The 19790-nt window shown below is 38.1% G+C and overlaps 1 protein-coding gene across 1 annotated transcript in view; it reads right to left on the bottom strand.

Annotated features, from left to right (window-relative positions):
* The window catches only part of itga10 (integrin, alpha 10), a 76130-nt gene that overhangs the window by 30790 nt on the left and 25550 nt on the right, over positions 1-19790 (bottom strand). The window contains exons 8-9 of the mRNA XM_056474848.1: positions 16820-16968; positions 4544-4694 (exon numbers count right to left, since the gene is read on the bottom strand). Of these exons, the coding sequence (XP_056330823.1) occupies positions 4544-4694; positions 16820-16968 (300 nt within the window). The remainder of the gene's footprint in view (positions 1-4543; positions 4695-16819; positions 16969-19790) is intronic.

Genomic DNA, 19790 nt, shown 5'->3' with positions numbered 1-19790 from the left:
TTCATAATTTTAATTGTATTACTGACTATTTCAACCTAATGTTGCTCTTTGTTGACATTGAAACTGCTCGGAAACGATAGACAAAGGGGGGTTGAGTTAATTTTGTGATTTTAATGCACTGACACAAAGTTTTGCTTAGGGCCCCTATAGCAGTCTAGTATTGGCTCTGCTTTCCAAGCATGTTCCCAGCTATTACATGGTTAATGTAATCTACAGTATTTTACTTATCTCCTTTAATTCACTGTGGAATTTGTTGCACATTTCTAGCCTGTAGTATTCTGAACTCCCACCCACTATTATGTTCACATTCCCAGCATCTCTATCCTGTAATGTTTAAAACATATCCTGACCAATACAGAAATTCATCTGAGGTTGTTTCTCTTCTCTCCCGCGAGTGCTTTACTTTTCCATCCGTTCACTAGTTCTGTGCAGGAGGAAGAGAACGAGAAAAGGGAGAGGGAGAACATAAAACACATCAAAACATGAAAGCTATGCTTTGGCTGGCGGGGCATTAAAACCAGCTGTCATAATTTTATTCCACCGTTCCCTTGAGGAGACGCAGAGAGACATATTACCCAGATGACTCTGCAAATCCGGACACCATTCTGGCACTGTTTGTATAAGAGAGGAAAACATAGGCTCATTCAGGAGCAGGTTTACATGCTGTTCTCCGTTCCAACAAGGGGAGTACAGTAGAAATGTCAAATCACACTGGACAGCAGTGAGAGACAGTTTAAATTGAAAAGTAAATTACTTTCAGACTTCCTGTGATTTAGCTGCACTGTATATCCAAGAGGTTCATTTTATTTACATTTTCTGAGGTAGTGTTCAAAATTGTAGTAGTCTTTTTGATGTGCAATGTCAATGTCAGCTTTTTAGGAGAAAAAAACAAACAAACCATATATATATATATATATATATATATATATATATATATATATATATATATATATATATATATATATATATATATTTATATATATATATATATATAACCATATATAACCTTCTCATGCTTTATTATTTAAAAACAACTAGAAAATTCAGGTTAGAGTTGGTTTTTGGTCTAATTGTTTAAGACATGATATAAACAGTCAGAGAGATATGGAAGAATGAGCGATTGCAGCCTTCAGTAAAACATGGTTGAGGCTCTGTCGTGGCTTGGGGCTGTATTTCTGTTATTGGTGCTGGCAATATTGTCTGAACTAATGGGATCGGGACTGGTGAAAAGAACAGAATTTTTATCTGTTATGCCATTCTTTATAGAAAGTAATTCATTGGTAATGGTTTTATTTTTCAATAATGATCATAAGAGAAATTATAACAGGATATATAACAGACGATGAAACACAGACAGTCATGAAATGGCCTCCACAGAGTCCAGACCTGAATATTATTAAGGCATTATAGGTTTCCAGAACAGTAAAAGTATGATGTAACAGCCTAAATTTAAATACAAAAAGTTTAATCTATACTTCTCGAATGCACATGGTAGGCCCAGCTAAGGCTTTGAACAGTTGCCTACACTCTGCCATACCTGTCGCTGACCCTGACGTGCCCCTCTCCAAAAATTTAACAACAAGACGCAACGATGCAGAGGGCAAGATCTGTGATTGGTTGGCTCGGTAGCGATGCCTACTAGTGTTTGTGAAATGTTATAGCACAGAAGGACAGAAAGAACAAAGAAATATAACGCATAAGAGCTATACATAATTTGTGACAGAAGATTATATGTTGGTACAGCAGCATACATGATGACACTAATAATGGTAGGTAATGACCGAGCTTCAGTTAAGGAATAAAGTACAACCAGGCGGTTGTAATCCCAGAATAAAGCCTTATTAGTAGTATATGACCAAACAGCTTTATTCTGCAATAACAAACCGCCTGGAAGTACTTTATCCAATTTATTACACAGATAGTTGCCACAAAAAGCTAAAACTACATACAAAACAGTGTTCTAAGATGTAATAGTTTATTAATTCTTTAATTAAATGTGAAGCTGACAGCAACTAAAATGGCTGAATGGAACAAACACTAACCTACATATTATTCATTCACAAGATGGTGTCAAACTGTCAAAAACCTGATTCAAAATACCTGGATGGGTCTGTGTTAATAGTTTCACTGGTTGATATCTGGGAATAATACATTTTGCAATGTTGCAAGTTACCAATCAAATTCAAGTACTCTCTAACATGAGATTTAATATAAATGTGTGTGTCCTAGAGCCACACTGAAAGCGACTATTGAAAATTTACCTCAAATTTTTAAATATAAAAGAAAACAATCACTAAAACTTTGAATTCAAAAATGTTACATGAGCTATGTTTCCATCCAAAAATGCAAATTAACTTTATGTATAAAACCGGATTATCGCATAAAAGACTAAATAAAGTGAATAAAGCAGCGTTTCCATCCAACGAGTCAAATCGAACAAAATTGCCACTTCCTGATTATCTGATTACCAAATATCGACAGTAAAAATGGAATTTCCTGCGATAGGAGAAGCTGCGTGAATCTTTTCTTCATTTATTAAATGACTTGCGCCTCCGAAGGCAATCCTGACACACAGTGAATGCGCGCGCGGAGGCGTCACTAAAAATATAATAACACTAATACTGAAACGGTTAATGCTTTTTAGAATGACCAAAACAACATCTCAGATGTTTTACAGTGTGCTCAGCCAGCTGGTTTGTCCATTCACACACATTTTTACCATCACATGATATAAAAAAAATCACATGACTCTTTTATTGTACTTACTGGAATTTGTTCAGTGTTTCCATTGAAGTTTATGCACATCTTTTGTTATCGAATAAAAAGTTTATCCTACTCAGTTATGGACATGCTTTTTATGCGCATTTTCAAAATGTATGTCCATCTTGGCAATTCCATCAACTGATTTTTTTTTATGAACATATCCAAAATGCGCATCAAAATAAGTGAATGTAAACATAGCTGATGATTTAGGTTAGGGGTCACCAAACTTGGTCCTGGAGGGCTAGCATCACTGTAGATTTTAGCTGCAACTTGCCTCAACACACCTGCCTGGAAGTTTCAAATAAAACTAGTAAGACCTTGATTAGCTTGTTCAGATGAATCTTAGTAGGGTCAGAAATAAACTTTCCAAGACACTGGTCCTCCAGGAACAGGTTTCTTGACCCCCGGTATACAGTAGGTTATAAACTTTTGATTGATTTTGTGTCTCGTAGCTGTGTCATGTCTGGCATGAACAGACAGATTGATTGTTGCTGGGATCCTTTTAGAACATAACATAACAGTAATTAAAATCCCACTGAAAATAAATATATATATTTTTTTATTTTAAAAATTATGCCAGTCATGTGTCATAGCTTATGTAGAAACTAAAGTCACAACTAATCACAGTAATGATAAGCTTTTACCTGTGGTAAGTTCTGGTTACCATATTCTTCTTACAAATACCGCAATTAAAATATGCAAGAGCTCTCCATGAATCCTTCATGATTTAGACCAAACTTTCCTCCTTTTGGCATAATCTCAGATTTGCCTTCAAGTATTACAAGATATGACTGTATCATGAAGAGCAAGATGAAAGCAACCAATATCTGTTAAGTAGTTTAGATGGACTATTTTTCAATGTGGAATTCCTGTGTTTCCAAAAACTGCTTTCAAGTTTAACGTTTAAAATAACCGTCAATGTAGAAATTTATTTAACCCTAAATGTACTTGAAGTCAATGTGATTTTGTAATGAAAACAGTCTAGTTACTATTATTATTAATCAAATATACTACACCTTATGTATAATTACACTTACCGTCAATGCACAGAAAAAAAAGACTGCTTAAAAGTTTGTACGTTTAAAATAACATTCACTGGTTATGTATATTAATTATAATTATTATAAAACATATATTCTATGTATTGTGTTGAATCAGATTAGCTAAAGACTGATATGCTGATAATATATTCTTTAATAAATCTGACAGTAATACAAAATTATGAATGAATGGTTTAACAAAGTTATGCATAAATCTAGTCTAAATAAATTGAGTGGACATGCCCCAATTGAGGTTACTACTTGTATATATGTTTTTAATGTCAGCTGAATGGAGAAAGTCATCAAAAAAGCGTCACTTTGTCTGTTTCTTGTTCTGTTGTGGTTTAGGGTGGCACTGGAGGAGTATATCCACCCCCACTGACCCACTCACAGGGGTATGGTGATAGTGTTGAGAGGCTTCAGGGTGTGGTTCATTCCTCTGGTGGTGAGGAACCCCGTTTAAGTCTATTTCTGAATAGCAATAATGTGGTTATGATTGTTTAAAGAATGAGGGAAGACAGTTTTATCATTCAGACACAGACAGAAAGCGAGAGAACCGGGTGGAGCTGAGCAGAGACACTGAAAATAGAGCAGTGCCAATTATGGTCAGTTTAAGTGGAGATCTGATATTCAGACATACACTCTGCTGCTCGCTGGTTTTCTTAGGTGGGGTTGTAGGTTTTTCCAGCCTGCATCAGGGGTCAGGATTAATTATGGTAGGAATGTGTATTTGTACTTACAGCAATGGCATATCTGGTGATGTTACGCTTCTCACATTCAACCAGGGCCTCAGGGAGGTCTTCGCCATCATGGGACTCTCCATCGGTCACAACTATCATCACTTTGGTGGCTCCTTCCCTTGCTCCTCTGTCAGGACTAAAGGCCTCCGTGCTAAATGAGAGTGAGAAAAAAATAAATCAAAAGAAAACAGTAAATATAGTCAGCGAGATTTGTTGTCAAAGAAGTCAAAGACATATTAAAGCAATCAAAATGTATCTAAAACAATAAAATGTACAATTAAATGATCTTTTTCAATTATTTTATGCATTTCGTTATTCAAAGATGAGGAAATGTGTACAAAGGTTTATATTTTGATGAATGAATAACTTTTTTTCTCAAAAAAAAAAGAAAAAACAATTGCTGCTTTTGAGAACAGTTTTTGAACGTTTTGTATTTTTATTATTATTATTATTATTATTATTATTATTATTATTTGGTGCAGGGCAAAAAGTAAATCTTAATTAATAACACCAAAAATAAAAGTTTGTTTTGACAATTTAAGTGTGTGTACTGTATATTTGTATTATGTATATATAAATACACATATGCATGCATATATTTGAGAAAATGTTTATTTATATTTCATATTCATATGATACAAATTAGGCGACACAATATATATATATTATATACATATATATATATATATATATATATATATATATATATATATATATATATATATATATATATATATATATATATATACACGGTTGAATTTTTTGCTCCCTTTTGATTTATTTATTTTTTTTTTTAATATTTCCCAAATGATGTTTAACAGAGCAAGGAAATTTTCACAGTATGTCTGATATTATTTTTTTATTTCTGGAGAAAGTCTTATTTGTTTTATTTTAGCTAGAATAAAAGCAGTTTTTAATTAAAAAAAAAAAACATTTTAAGGTCAAAATTATTAGCCCTTTTAATTAAAATATCTAGTAACATATTATTTACTGTCATGGCAAAGATAATATATGTTTAGAAATCTGTTGAAAAAAATCTCTTCATTAAACAGAAATTGGGGGAAAAAATAAACAGGGTTGTGATAAATTTTTTCCCATCATTATTATTATTGGGTTATTAATTGAAGGTCCCATAATGTGCCTTGAAATGTGCAGATTTTTTTGTAATTTTTTACATAATTTTAACTGAAACATGAAGACAAGTTGGGACATAGAGTAGCTAGGTTTTTTTAATATCACAGATTTGTTGAACTAAATCTCATCAGACTCATGACAGCCATTGATAGTGCTGAGTGGACCATTTACCTGCATTTCAACTGCAGCTTTAATGCCTTGAAGAGAGTGGGATGTTTCATATATTAGAAAGCATTTGATTGGTCACAAGATTTGATGGGACGTTTGAGGTGATGTCGATTCATTTTGGTTTAACCCAGCAGGCACAGGACGTCAACATGAAGTCATTTTGACATTGTACCCCAATGTCGTGAGGATGTTGCAATTTGTTTGGAAATGAAAATCAGGTTAAGGTCAGAATCCAACGTCAGGCCAACATCAATGTCCAATATCTTACCTAAAATCAACCAAATATCAACATCTAATGATGTTACAGCTTTATGCTGTCTGGACGTTACAACTATGACATGTATCAGACGTTGAATTTTGATTGCTATATCAGATGAATAAATGTCAGTATATTTGTCGTCAAAAAGACATGGGTTTAATATGTTGGCTCGACATTAGATTTTAGTCCTAATAGCAACCAACTATCAACATCATTTGACGTTTTTATTGGACGTCAAATAATGTCATCCTTAGACATTGGCTAGACATTGAATTTTGGTCACCTGACGTCACGACCTAAGTCTAACCTAATATTGATGTCTTATGACCAGGGGCGTAGCAACCGGGGGGGACAGGGGGGATACGTCCCCCTCACTTTTAGAGACAGATCATTTAGAAACAGCTGATTAATAATTATATGAACGTATGATCTCATACAGCCGTTACCCCCACTTTTAAAATGTCCGCTACGCCCCTGCTTATGATGCTATGTGTGCCTGCTGGGAAGTGACAAACTGCAAGCTTAGAATACTTCTAATCTTCTAGAATACTCTTAATCTTCTAAGCACACTAGCTTAAAGATAACCTTAATTAACATATTGTTACATACTTAATTAACATACTGTTAACATATTGATACTAACACCTAAAGATTTTTAATCAGATGTCACAGGGACTTTAAGCCATGTACAGCACCCCTTAAAATGCAAAAGTGGTACTAATAACCACCCAACCCCCCTCCAGCCTCTAATAAAATAAATTCTTATAAATAAAATAGATAATTTTCAAAATATTTTAAAAGCTCATTTTTTACAATTAGAATTTACCCAAACACAAAGTGACCCAAATGATGTTTGCAAGTGTGAAGCAGCCGATATGCAACAGGTTTCTGTGCTGTTTGTGCGAGAGTGACCATTTTTCAAGATGTAAGTTTCGTGGCACAGCCAGCGTTAGTCAACTTAGTGATTTTCAGGCGGTCGTCCAAACTCTAGCTAAATATAACTATGTGGCTACCCGCAGGAGTGCAGAGTTTAAAAACAACCAGCAGCCTTCCGCCTAATTGCATCCAGTGAAAGGAGAGAGGAGAGGAAAGGAGAGGAGAGGAGAGGAGAGGAAAAGAGAGGAGAGGAAAGGAGAGGAGAGGAGAGGAGAGGAGAAAAACAATATGTGATGAGAAGAAAAAGCAAGAGAAGATGAGGAGAGAAATGCAGAGCAGTCAAATCAATATGAGGTGAAAGGAGAGGAGAAAGCAGGAGAACATGAAAGGTCTTGAGACATGAAGTAACAATATGAGATGGGAAAAAAACTGTATGAGGATCGATGAAAGCATGAGGAAATGAGAGGAAATGAGATCATTTGAGAAAAAAAAAAACTACATGTGATGAGAAAGCAGAACAAATGACCGGACATGAGATGAGATGAGATGAGATGAGATGAGATGAGAAAACAAAATGTTTTGCGAGGAGAGGAGAAAGCAGAAGGAAACAAGAGGACATGAATGAGAAGACTTAATACAAGATGAGTTGTAACAATATGTGAGGAGAGGACAAAGCAGGAGAAAACAAAGGAATTGAGAGGAGAAAAAATGAATTATTTGATGAGAGGACAAGAGGACATGAAATGAGATGAGATGAGATGAGATGAGATGAGATGAGATGAGATGAGATGAGATGAGAAAAGAAAGCAGGAGGAAACGAGAGGAAATTGGATGAGATGAGATGTGATGAGAAGGCAGGAGGAAACGGGATACGATGACAAACAAACAATATGTGATCCAATGAGAAGACAAAGCAGGAGGAAACAAGAGGACATGAGATGAGAGCAGATGAGAAAGCAGAAGGAAATGAGAGGAAATGAGAAATGAATCAGATGAGGTGAGATGTGATAAAAAAGCAAGCAGAGATGAAATGAGAAAGAAAATGTGGTTAGAAGATAGAAGAAAGCAGCAGGATACAAGATGAGATGAGATGAAAGGAGAAAAAACAATATGCGATGAGAGTAGAGGAGAAAGCAGAAGAAAAAATGCGATGGGAGGATATAGCAAGAGAAATAGAGATGAGATGAGATTTGATTTGAGGAGAGAAGAACGCAGGAGGAAACTAGATGAAATGTGATGAAAAAATCATATGTGAGGACAGGAAAGGAGAAGGCAGGAGGAAACGTGAGGACATGAAATAAAACGAGACAGCAGGAGGAAACGTGGTGAGATGTGATGAGAAAAAAACAATATGACAAGAGGAGAAAGCAGAAGGAAACGAGAGGATCTCATCCAGGATTAGATGAGAGAAATTGAGACAAGATGAGAAAAAACAATATGTAATGAGACGAGAGGAGGAAAGAGGAGGAGATGAGAGGATATGAAGAGAAGACAGATGAGAGAAGAATGCACGATGCATGAGAGAAGAAGAGTAGACAACACAGAAGTTTGAGAAGAAATATGAAAAGGAGAGATTATACAAGTGTGAGGATGGATTTTACTCAAACTTAAATGTGTCCTGCAATAAAACATAAAAAACTCTGGAATTTGGAGAAGTGGATGCGAGAAATAGCCCAGAACACCGATCCCGCTCGCCTCCCTGATGAACTTGGACCTTTTCTCCCTTTCTTGGTTTGCAAGGCCCAATCCAATTCTTCCCCTTAGCCCTTCCCCTTGGTGTCCTAAATCTCTAAAGCTTGAAGGTGTAGGGCTAAGGAGAAGGGCTAGATGCCCCTCGAAACAGAGATTTTTTCAGCAGCACACTCAAAACCAAGAGGTAAGAAAATTTCCCAGAATACACCAGCTATAGCGGGAGCATGACTGCACACGGAAGTCACGAGATGAACAAAAGAGTATTTTTTGTCATTATTACGAATTCTTACAACAAACAAACATATGTTTTAATATATTCATAACCGCGTTTGTGTTTTACCGTTATGCTTTAAAAAAAACACAATTTTAAAAACCGCTAAAATTTCGTTATCTATAATCCATAATAATGACTCCTGTATAGCAGTCGTTTAACATTCTGTCATTCGATGATAGATGTCAAAAAATGTCGATGTCGATGACCTTGTCAAAAAAAAGTCTAGTGGCTGGGAATGACCTTTTACAGTGTCTGGTGTAATGTTAATGTTGTTTTTGTGTGTCAACATAGATGAATATGGCCAGGGTGTAAATGCCCAGTACAGTTACGGTCTTATTGCCACATTATATTGTTATAATAACATGATATATGCGTTCTGTGATTTCCTGAAGATAAATACCAAAAAAATAACGCAACTGGAATAACTACAGCAGTCACGATCGTCTGATCTCATATATAGCTAGAACACACAATGACACATGATGACGTGTGCAGGTGTTGTAGTGCTGTCCCATTTCTTAGGGGTCAATTTTGAAGCCCTTCCCCTTTACACTGGTTCAAAGGCCAAGGGGAAGAGGAAGACCAAGGGGTAGGGGTACAAAAATAGAATTGGGATTGGGCCTAAGTATAATCATTCAGGTGTGACTGGTAAACTGGTCTTTTCTCCTAATGAAGGAAACCCTCAATAAAGATCTTCTGATAAACTTTGTTTCACCCCAAACTATTGGGCAACTCTTTGTAGTTTAGTCAACTCTGAAAAAAGAGTCAGATATTTGGGTGCTAAATATTCATCACTGTTTTCGCATTTCATCACTGTTTTCGATTTGGCAAACCCCTTAGGGAAGATTCTGTAGCCAGACTTCCCGCACAGCCTCTGTGTGTCTCTTCTATTACCAGGTACGCTGACTTTACGAAATAATTTCTAACTTTGTATTTGTACTTGTGTTTATATGTTATGCTGATCAGTTGTGCTTTTTTAAATTCATTATTTATTTATTTTAAGTGATGCTTTTACCTGCCTGGCAAAATAAATGTTAACCTTTTTGATTAATTCAGGAGTCTTCCGAATTCATTGCATCCAGCAGATTAAGTGGAGTCTGCGCTACCATTATGTTGTGACATGATTTTTAAGACTCATTTGACTGTACAGAGCAGTGTGGCATGGCAGCATGAAGATTTATTAATCATTTAATAACTGATATTGGCAAGATGTTTGAAAATGACAAAATTAACTACTTTTAGTATGAGTGAGCAGGAGGCAACCAGGCTATTTGAGTATTAGTTAACCCTACATCCTCTGACTAACTTCAGAGTGTTGATATAATGTCTGTGAGAAGAAACGCAACCCCAGGGCCAAATTTTTAGTTTTAAATAACACTACAACTGCTAACATGATCAGCTTAAAGCACAAATAATAAAATTTCAATAATCTAAATTGGAGTGCGTCACTGGATTCTGTCGTTGGGCTGGTGGGTGGAATCTTACACAAGACCAAATGAGAGGAGATGAGACAAGAAGAGAAGAGAAGAGAAGAGAAGCAAAGCGAAGAGAAGAGAAGAAAAGAGAAGAGGAAAGGAGTTGAGAGCAGAGAAGAAGAGAGGCTATGAGAGCTGAGGAGAGGAGGAAAGAAATGAGGGCACACAAGAAGAGAGGACTGAACAGGAGAAGAGGACAATAAATAAATGGAGATGAAAGAAGGGAAAAGTCAAAATGAGTGGAGGACATTTGAGGAGAATAGAGGGTTGGAGACAAGATGAGGGGAGAAAAGTGAAAAGAAAGAGGAGCCAAAAAATAGTTTTGAATATACTATCTCAAACAGAACTGGTGGTATTCTGAAAAAGAGCAAAGGTTTTGATGTGGTCCGTAAAAGACCAGAGGGCAGGTTTTAATGGTGGATGAAAAATGTTTGTTGCATGGAGATGGTTATATACAAGATGTTTTGAGGGAAAGAAATCTTGAAAACGTTTTTGATTGTGACAAAGAAACAGCACTTGTTACACAGATGTCTCAGATTGGGATTTCAAGACTCAAGACTTACAGATTTACAAAGCAAGTACAAGTACTTGAGAATAATAAGTGTGCTTACACTTTTTAAAAAGCAATTTAGTTGATGATTAATTGACTTTACTAAAGTGGGTAACCCTGTTACCTTGTAATTATTAAGTGAACAAATTATGTGCATAATTATGAAAGTTAAGCCAATGAGTTTACTCATTTTTTAAAAAATACAGTAACAAATAGCTTTTTACAGTGTACTAGTAAGAGAAAGGTTTAATACCTCAAAATAAATTAAAAACAAAATAATATTGTTCATAATAGTAAGACTATAATACTAAGTAGACTCTCTTTTCATAAAGTAAATCAAGAATAAACATAATCAAGAAAGCAACAGAACAAGAAAGAAAAACAAATGAAAGAACAAAAAGAACAAAAGAAAGAACAAAAAGAACAAAAGAAAGAATGAGAGAAAGAACAAAAGAAAGAACAAAAGAAAGAACAAAAGAAAGAAAAAGAAAAAAACAAAAGAAAGAAAGAACGTAAGAAAGAAAGAACAAAAGAATGAAAGAATGAAAGAAACAAAGACAGAAAGAACAAAAGAAAGAAAGAAAAAAATTAAAGAATGAGAAAAAAAAAAGAAAGAACAAAAAAGCGCATTCGGGGAACATGGGTTATGAACATAACCAAGACGTTCCCCTTCATGGGAACTACAGCATGTGTCTGATAACAGACATAAGGGTGAGTGTATAAAAATGCCACAGCAGCTAAGGCCATCATGCTCCTGATGTAAAGTTTGCCAAGCATAGTGTGAGCGCACAAGCATCACCAAGAGTGCAACCTTCCAATGTCCCCTAGGCCCTTAAATTACCATTACATGGGAATATTTAGATATTTTGATCGGGGGTCGTAAATGTGCTTTTACCAAGCTAATATAGTGTAGGGATTTTAGAAATATGAAAGCACGTTGGGGAAGCGTGACAGTCACCGAAGGGGGTGGACGCTGCGGAGACCACCTGCTACCCAAGAGTGGCAATAGATGGCAATAGAACATATGGACTACCCCTAAGGAGGGTGTGTGCTAAGATAAGCTGGTGAGCGGGTTGGTAAGACACGGTTCTGCGTGTTCCTGCTCTAAAACCTGTTACTGCCAACAGCTCTAGGCAGTTGATATGCCAATGCAGGCGGAGTCCGAACTATGAACCCGTAGCTGCATGCTCGTTACACACGGCCCCCCAGCCCATGCTGGAGGTATCCATCGATTCGACATCATGCCTGGACATGCCTAGGGCCACACCAGCATGTACAAAAGCAAGATTCCTCCAGGGACTGAGGGTGCAGTGACAAAGCGGAGTGATGTGCACCCGGAGCGAGCTCAGACAGGAAAGCACCAGCCTGGTGCACTCCCCTGAGGGCTGAGCAACCATGGCGATCAAGTCCAGCTCTATCCTGAGATAAGAGATCTTCATGGGGCAAAGTTTGCTTTTCTCTCGGTTGACCCGAAGCCCCAACTGGTCGAGGTGCCACCTTGTGTGCATAACCAATTGATCCCGGGACGAAGCTAAAATCAGCCAGTTGTTGAGATAATTGAGTATGCAGATGTCCGCAAGCCGAAGAGGCATTGTCGATCTTATTGGCGTTTGAAATTGTCCTCGGCCCTCCAGCGAGGAAAGAAGTTTATGCCCTCGGCGAGGAGCAGCCAAGGTGAATGGGGCAGCCAGGAGAGCAGTTTTCCGAGCCCGCTGATAGATAACCTCACTCATCACATTAGACTGCTCCTTCACCGCACAGAACTCCTGGGGAAGGTCCCTGACGGTGTCGCCAAACAGGCCAGCCTGGGATATGGGAGCGTTAAGAAAGTGAGCTTTGTCAACGTCTTTAGCCAGAGGTGATGCTCCTGGACCACTAGTGTGGCCATCGTCTTCCCCAGGGCATGAGCAGCCGATTTGGTGGTCATGAGAGCATAATCGGTTGCCGTGCGGAGCTCATGCATCAAGCCTGGGGAAGAACCACTCTCCTGCAGCTCAGCCAGCTTCTCCGCTTGGTAGCGTTGATAGGTGCCATAGCGTGCAGAGCAGATGCAACCTGGCCCGCAGCAGTGTTGACTCTGGCCGTGAGAGACTCAGATGGTTAGAGCAGGAGCGCACGAGGACGGGCAGAAAAAGGTGCTCTTCATGCCTGTGTGAGCTCACTGCACCTCCGGGAAGAAAGGGATGGGGGCTTGGCCTTCTTAGCCCTCACATAACACCATCTAAGCGGTGCAGCCGCGATGCTGGGGGACAAGCCACCTCCAGTCCTACAGCCTAAGCAGCCCAGGAAAACATGGCCAACATGTTTGATTCCAAATCCGAGACCTCGCTAACAACCCCGGAGGAGATCTGGATCTTTATCGGAGCGAGCCCATGACGAGCAAGCCCTCACAGTAAGCGGCAAGAACTGTCTGCAAGCACCGAACAGTGCTCGTGCCTGTCATCCAGAGTTAGGAAAGCACCTTATCCAGAAACGCACAGTCGGAACGACATCTTGAAAAAGACGCACTGCTGCTCACTTAGGGAATTCTGCTCTTTTAGTGGAAACTGCTCTTTGAGTACACCAACGAAACACCCAGGGGACGGGAAGCCCAGACCGACCGCCGATTTTGCGTCTTCTCCCACACTGGTGAGTGATCTTTGTCAGAAGTCAGGTTGGCAGAAGGATTCTTCAGTCTCGTGATAGCTCTGAAGCGAAATTCTAACACTCACTCTTTAGCCGCCAACTGACATATCACACTAATGGCTAATCGCTGACAGCTGAGCTCCGCCAATTTATTTGACATTCACTGGCCCGTTTTCTTACCCTTCAGAGTGATTGGTTGACTGCGTTGTAGTTCCCATGAAGAGGAACAAAGGAAAGAAAGAAAGAAAGAAAGAAAGAAAGAAAGAAAAAAAAAAAAAAAAAAGAAAGAAAGAAAGAAAGAGCAGGGAAAGTGATATGAGCAAATAAGCCTGTTAATTGTCGGGGTTGGTGTTATTTAAAAGCTGTTGCTCTTTTATTGAGTGCTACATCTGGTTTTATGTGGCTTTTAACTCACACTCTTTCATTTTACTGTGTGTTTGAATTAATTACTATATTTAAATTCTCTCACGTTTGTGTTGGTTTGTGTGTGTGGATATGGTCATGTGTGTTTGAACAGCTGCATGGACGAAAGCTAAGTCTACTGGTTGCTGACCACACCTGTGGCTCTGCTGAACCAGCTCTCTTCACTCTGCATCAGCAAACCTGAATGTTATGACAACCTTCCTCACCTCACACAACTACTGCTATCACTTCATCTACCGTGAGAGAGTGTGTCTGTCGCAGAGTGGAAAGTCTTAAATGAGCCTTTAATAGTGTAGAAACAAAGACACACACCGCAAACACATAAACAATCCCTCCAAACAGTAAAAGAGCTGGAAGATCAAGCAAGAAAGTCCATGAAGCCTACCAAACTTTTGTGGAGAAGACAGTGAAGGAGTGATTCAGACTTGATTCTTGAACAGTTTGTTTTCCTTTTTATATACATTGTATGATGTCTGAAGTCATAAGCTCTTTCATGATTCAGACTATATTGTTTGGGCTGTATGTTTTTGATTCACTAACAAAAATCAGTTCACAGGAGTCATTCTCTAAAGAATCAAACTGTTTTTACTGTAGGTTTTTGATTCACTATAGGAAAGATTGGTGGTTTGGAGTATTTATTCTGGAATCAGTCTACACGTTGTACTGCTTCCGGTTTACAAAAATCAATCAATTCCTAAGAGTCATTTGCTCCTAGATCAAACAACACTGATCATACTGTTCTATTTATTTATTGTTTCCTAAAGCAATCAGTTTATAAGAATAATTTTTTTCTGAAATTTGTCTACATTGGTTTTTCTAGGTCTGGGTTTCTGATGTAATAATATTTATTTTATTAGATGTTGTTGATCCACTAAAAAGTTTTAGCTCAGAAGAGCCAAATCAGACAAATAAGCTGCACTGCTTCATACAATATATATATATATATATATATATATATATATATATATATATATATATATATATATATATATATATATATATATAAAGACATTAAAAATATTTAATTTGTTCTAAATTAGACTATCCGGTCAAATAAAAAAGAAAGAAAAGTAATCAGAATTTACAGGCTGAAAGTGCACTAATTAGCTGTTTCTCAATTTCAAGAATACAGAAAAACGTCTTGCAAGCTGGTCTTGCCAGTTTACCTTGGAAAACCGAACTTGGAAAACCAGCAGAACACATATATAATATACAAAATCCTTGTTAATAAAGATATTTTGTACAATGTAAATAGAACAGATTTCTTCGTCCTTTGTTTCAGTGCTATTATTGTCTGGTTTGGGCGTGTATTATGCAAATGACTAACCTTGTGCATGCGAATGTTCATTTAGAAAACCCCAAATCCACTAACAGAAGAACGAGTTAAAGAAAGAGCTCACGTTCGTAAGAAGTTCAAATGTGTGTATAAAAAAACACGCAATTACTAGTTAATGAGAGCCATTGACTTCTGGGACATCAAGTGCTCAAGTCAGCATTCAATTTATCCAGGACACATCCAGTTCTTTCATGCATACTTGAATTCTTGAGTATTGTAATTGAACTGCAGCTGACGATGTTAAATGAGAAAACTAGGACACCAAATCACTTTAGAATGCAGTTTTAAGGGGACCTATTATGCCCCTTTTTACAAGGTATAAACTAATTCTCTGATGTCCCAAAAGTGTGCATGTGAGCTTAAGCTGAAAATACCCCACAAATACAGTTTTATGACTCTTGTCTTTGATCAAAATTGTGGTGTTTTGATGATTGTTGCTTTAATTTCAAATGAGATTGTGCTTTTCAAAAGAGGGTGGAGCTATAAACACCTGTGTGTCAGCATAGTGGCAGATTCAAAATGCTAATAACGGATGGCTTCTTAACTCAGGGCTGTCTATGATAATGAAGGAGAGATCATCAAAAATGGACGGGGTCTTTCCCTCTCTGATAACATGCACAAAGGTAGATTGTCAATCAAAGTGTTTCTACAGACTGTTTTTTCGAAGTGTCATTATAAAAATAGAATTAATTGATTGACTCACTACACAACTGTGCTTAAACCTCTTATAAAAGTGATTTTTGCATAAAAGGTCCCCCTTAAGAAAAGGCCAAATGTTTTGTGTTGTAGATTCAGGAACTGATTCTGAACTATTGCAATTTTAATATAGTTATGCATTGTTCATATGGCTTTCGCATCTCATTTCCCCCCCTTTTTGAACTCACATCCATCACATGATTCTATTAAAAAGCACTGCTTGACTTTAATTAGGCTGGATTGTTTAAATCTAATTTCTAGACAGCAGAAAGTTTCTCTACAGCAGTCTCTGAAAATATGAGACAAGCTTCATTTTGTGAGCCTTTGCTATTGTGGTCAGCAAGTGCCAGCTATGGTTAGTCTCTGGCATGTGTATGAATGTGTGTGTGTTTGTGTGTGTGTGTGTTGGAGGGATTCGTTATTGGGAAACCAATAAAAAATAGAACAACAGAAGCAGACATTACAAAAAGGAAAGAGTGTGCTTGGGAGCCAGAAAGCAACGAATATGAGTCTCTTTAAACAAATCTTTGCTCGTGCAAAGCGAGTCTCTGGGGAAGGAATGGAATTACAGATCTGAGGAGGCACCTTTGAAAGCATCAACATAAAAACAAAGGCACCATTGACCAGACAGACTCAACTATGCTACACTTTAAATTATCTCTGGATGAGGTGTGGGATCACAGAAAGGGCAGAAGGTGGATTAAGTGATACCTTTCAAAAAGGCTGTGCTACATTTGTTTTGAATGAGTGAGAAATCGGTCACCATACCAGGCCATTTGGATGGCGTATGCTGTCCGGGTCTCCCGTCCCTCCTGACGGCTGATGTTCTTGGCAGCATCAACCACATCCGCTGTTGTCTGATAGTCCCTGAGAGACCACTCGTGGACTGAAATCTCTCCATACTGCAGGACACCAACCTACACAGCCATAGTCAAGTTGCCATTTCTCATAACAGTTTACAAGTTGCCATTTCTCCCATTCCAGTTAACACACACAACTATATTCATTTAAAAAGGAGGATATTCATTTCATAACTTTCATAATATTGCTGTCATAAATGCCATCTGTTTGCCTGATCAAAAGATCATATTTTTTGCTGTTTTGTTTGGCACTGTAGTTTTAAACAGCAATGTAGCTTTTAGCGCTAGTTCTGTCAGAAAGATCTAATGCCTCATCACAATCAGTTCCAACCAATAGCCACGAGACACAAGGAATATATAAGCTGTCCATTAATTTCATTCATTTGGTTGCAGATACTGACGCAGGCGTTTACCCACCATCCTCCCCACCCACCACCAGGCCCTGTCCAGTGGGCTAGGCTTCGCCCCTGCCTTCGTCCTTGGCAGTCATAGCTGGATCTACAATCTTCTGATTCAAGCTACGGATGGGGCCTCTACCAAAGAATCCTAAGTTTTATTAAAGGATATTTTTGTCAAATAATACTCATCAAAAAAATGTAATTCAATATCACATTTATCTCCCTGACTTTCTGGTGGATCCACAGTGCATCCGGAAAGTATTCATAGAGCTTCACTTTTTCCTCATTTTTTATGTTACAGCCTTATTCCAAAATGGATTAAATTAATTTATTTCCTCAAAATTCTACACACAAAACCCCATAATGACAATGTGAACAAAAGATTTTTTGAAAGTATTGCAAATTTATAAAAAAAAAAAAAACTGAAAAATCACATGTACATCAGTATTCACAGCCTTTGCTCAATACTTTGTTGATGCACCTTTGGCAGCAATTACAGCCTCAAGTCTTTGTAAATATGATGCCACAAGATTGGTACACCTGTCTTTGGGAATTTTTGCCCATTCCTCTTTGCAGTACCTCTCAAGCTCTATCAGGTTGGATGTGAAGCAACGGTGTAAACCATTTTCAGATCTCTCCAGAGATGTTCAGTAGGATTTAGGTCTGGACTCTGGCTGAGTAACTCAAGGACATTCACCGAGATGCCACTCCATTGATATTTTGACGGTGTGCTTCAGGTCATTGTCCTGTTGGAAGATGAAGCGTCGCCCCAGTCTGAGGTCAAGAGCACTCTGAAGCAGGTTTTCATTCAGGATGTCTTTGTACATTGCTGCATTCATCTTTCCCTCTATCCTGACTAGTCTTCCAGTTCCTGCTGCTGAAAAACATTCCCACAGCATGCAGCTGCCACCATCATGCTTCACTGTAGGGATGGGATTAGCCTGGTGATGAGCGGTGCTGGGTTTTCTCCAAAAGTAATGCCTGGCATTCACTCCAAAGAGATTAACTTTAGTCTCAGCAGACCAGAGGATTTTGCTTCTTATGGTCTGAGAGTCCTTCAGATGCCTTTTAGCAAATTCCTGGCGGGAAGTGGCTTCCGTCTGGCCACTCTACTATACAGGCCTGATTGGTGGATTGCTGCACAGATGGTTGTCCTTCTGTAAGGTTCTCCTCTCTTCACAGAAGAACGCTGAAGCTCAGACAGAGTGACCATCGGGTTATTGATCTCCTCACTGACTAAGGCCTTTCTCCCCTGATCACTCAGCTTAGATGGCTGGCCAGCTCTAGGAAGAGTCCTGGTGGTTTCAAACATCCTCCACTTACGGATGATGGAGGCCACTGTGCTCATTGGAACTTTCAGAGCAGCAGAAATGTTTCTGTAACCTTCTTCAGCCTTGTGCCTTGAGACAATCCTGTCTCGGAGGTCTACAGACAGTTCCTTTGTCTTCATGCTTGGTTTGTGCTTTGATGTGCATTATCAACCCTGGGACCTTATATAGACAGGTGTATGACACATTGTCATTATGGGGTATTGTGTGTAGAGTTTTGAGGAAATAAATGAATTTAAACCATTTTGGAATAAGGCTGTAACATAAAAAATGTGGGAAAGGTGAAGCACTATGAATACTTTCCAGATTGACTGTATATATTTAGTATAGTCCTGATAATCTAGATTTAGATTGAGAATGCCTTGTCTGAATATTCTAAGCTTTGTAAACTATGAGATAAAATTTAGAGGAAAGACTAAAGATTTAGCATACTTATACACTTTAAACCCTAAAAACTTGACACTGCGCAAATGATTTGAGGAAAGTGATTCCCTCAGTTCTTTTGAGTAATGGGAAATCGAAAAAATCAATTAATTAAATGTTTAATTATAACTTAAATGTTAAAGTACAGATAACTTAAAATGGCTAATAGACTAAACTTTCAAATTTTTCAGCTTTTATATTCTTTACTTACTAACTCCCAGGCCCGTTTATATCAAAGTTGATATTTAGCCGCACCATGTTGGTGTTTTGTAACACATAATTTTTACGAGGTGGGTCGTTAACTCAATGCTCAACCCCAAACCTGGAGGACCAGGACATACACTACGGAAAATTTAGCTTACCCAATTCACCTATAGCGCATGTATTTGGACTGTGGGGGAAACCAGAGCACCTGGAGGAAACCCAAATCAACACAGAGAGAACATGCAAACTCCACACAGAAATGCCAACTGACCCAGCTAGGACTTGATCCAGCAACCTTCTTGCTGTGAAGCAACAGCGCTGCGCTACCATGTTGCCCCTGCGTGTATTTAAATATCTACTTACTAAATTTAACTTTTCTCTTTCGTCAGATGGGTTCAAGTAGTGCCTTTGTCCCGCTGCACTTCAGCAAGATTCAGCATCACAAACAAAATGACCACCTTGTGTCAACATATATCGAACAATCAGCACAGTTGTCAAGGCAGAATTTCAAGTGAAACTAAGCATT

This window comes from Danio aesculapii, chromosome 16 (genome assembly GCF_903798145.1).
Source record: "Danio aesculapii chromosome 16, fDanAes4.1, whole genome shotgun sequence".
Taxonomy (NCBI): Eukaryota; Metazoa; Chordata; class Actinopteri; order Cypriniformes; family Danionidae; genus Danio; species Danio aesculapii.
This window is presented reverse-complemented; position numbering and strand designations above follow the sequence as displayed.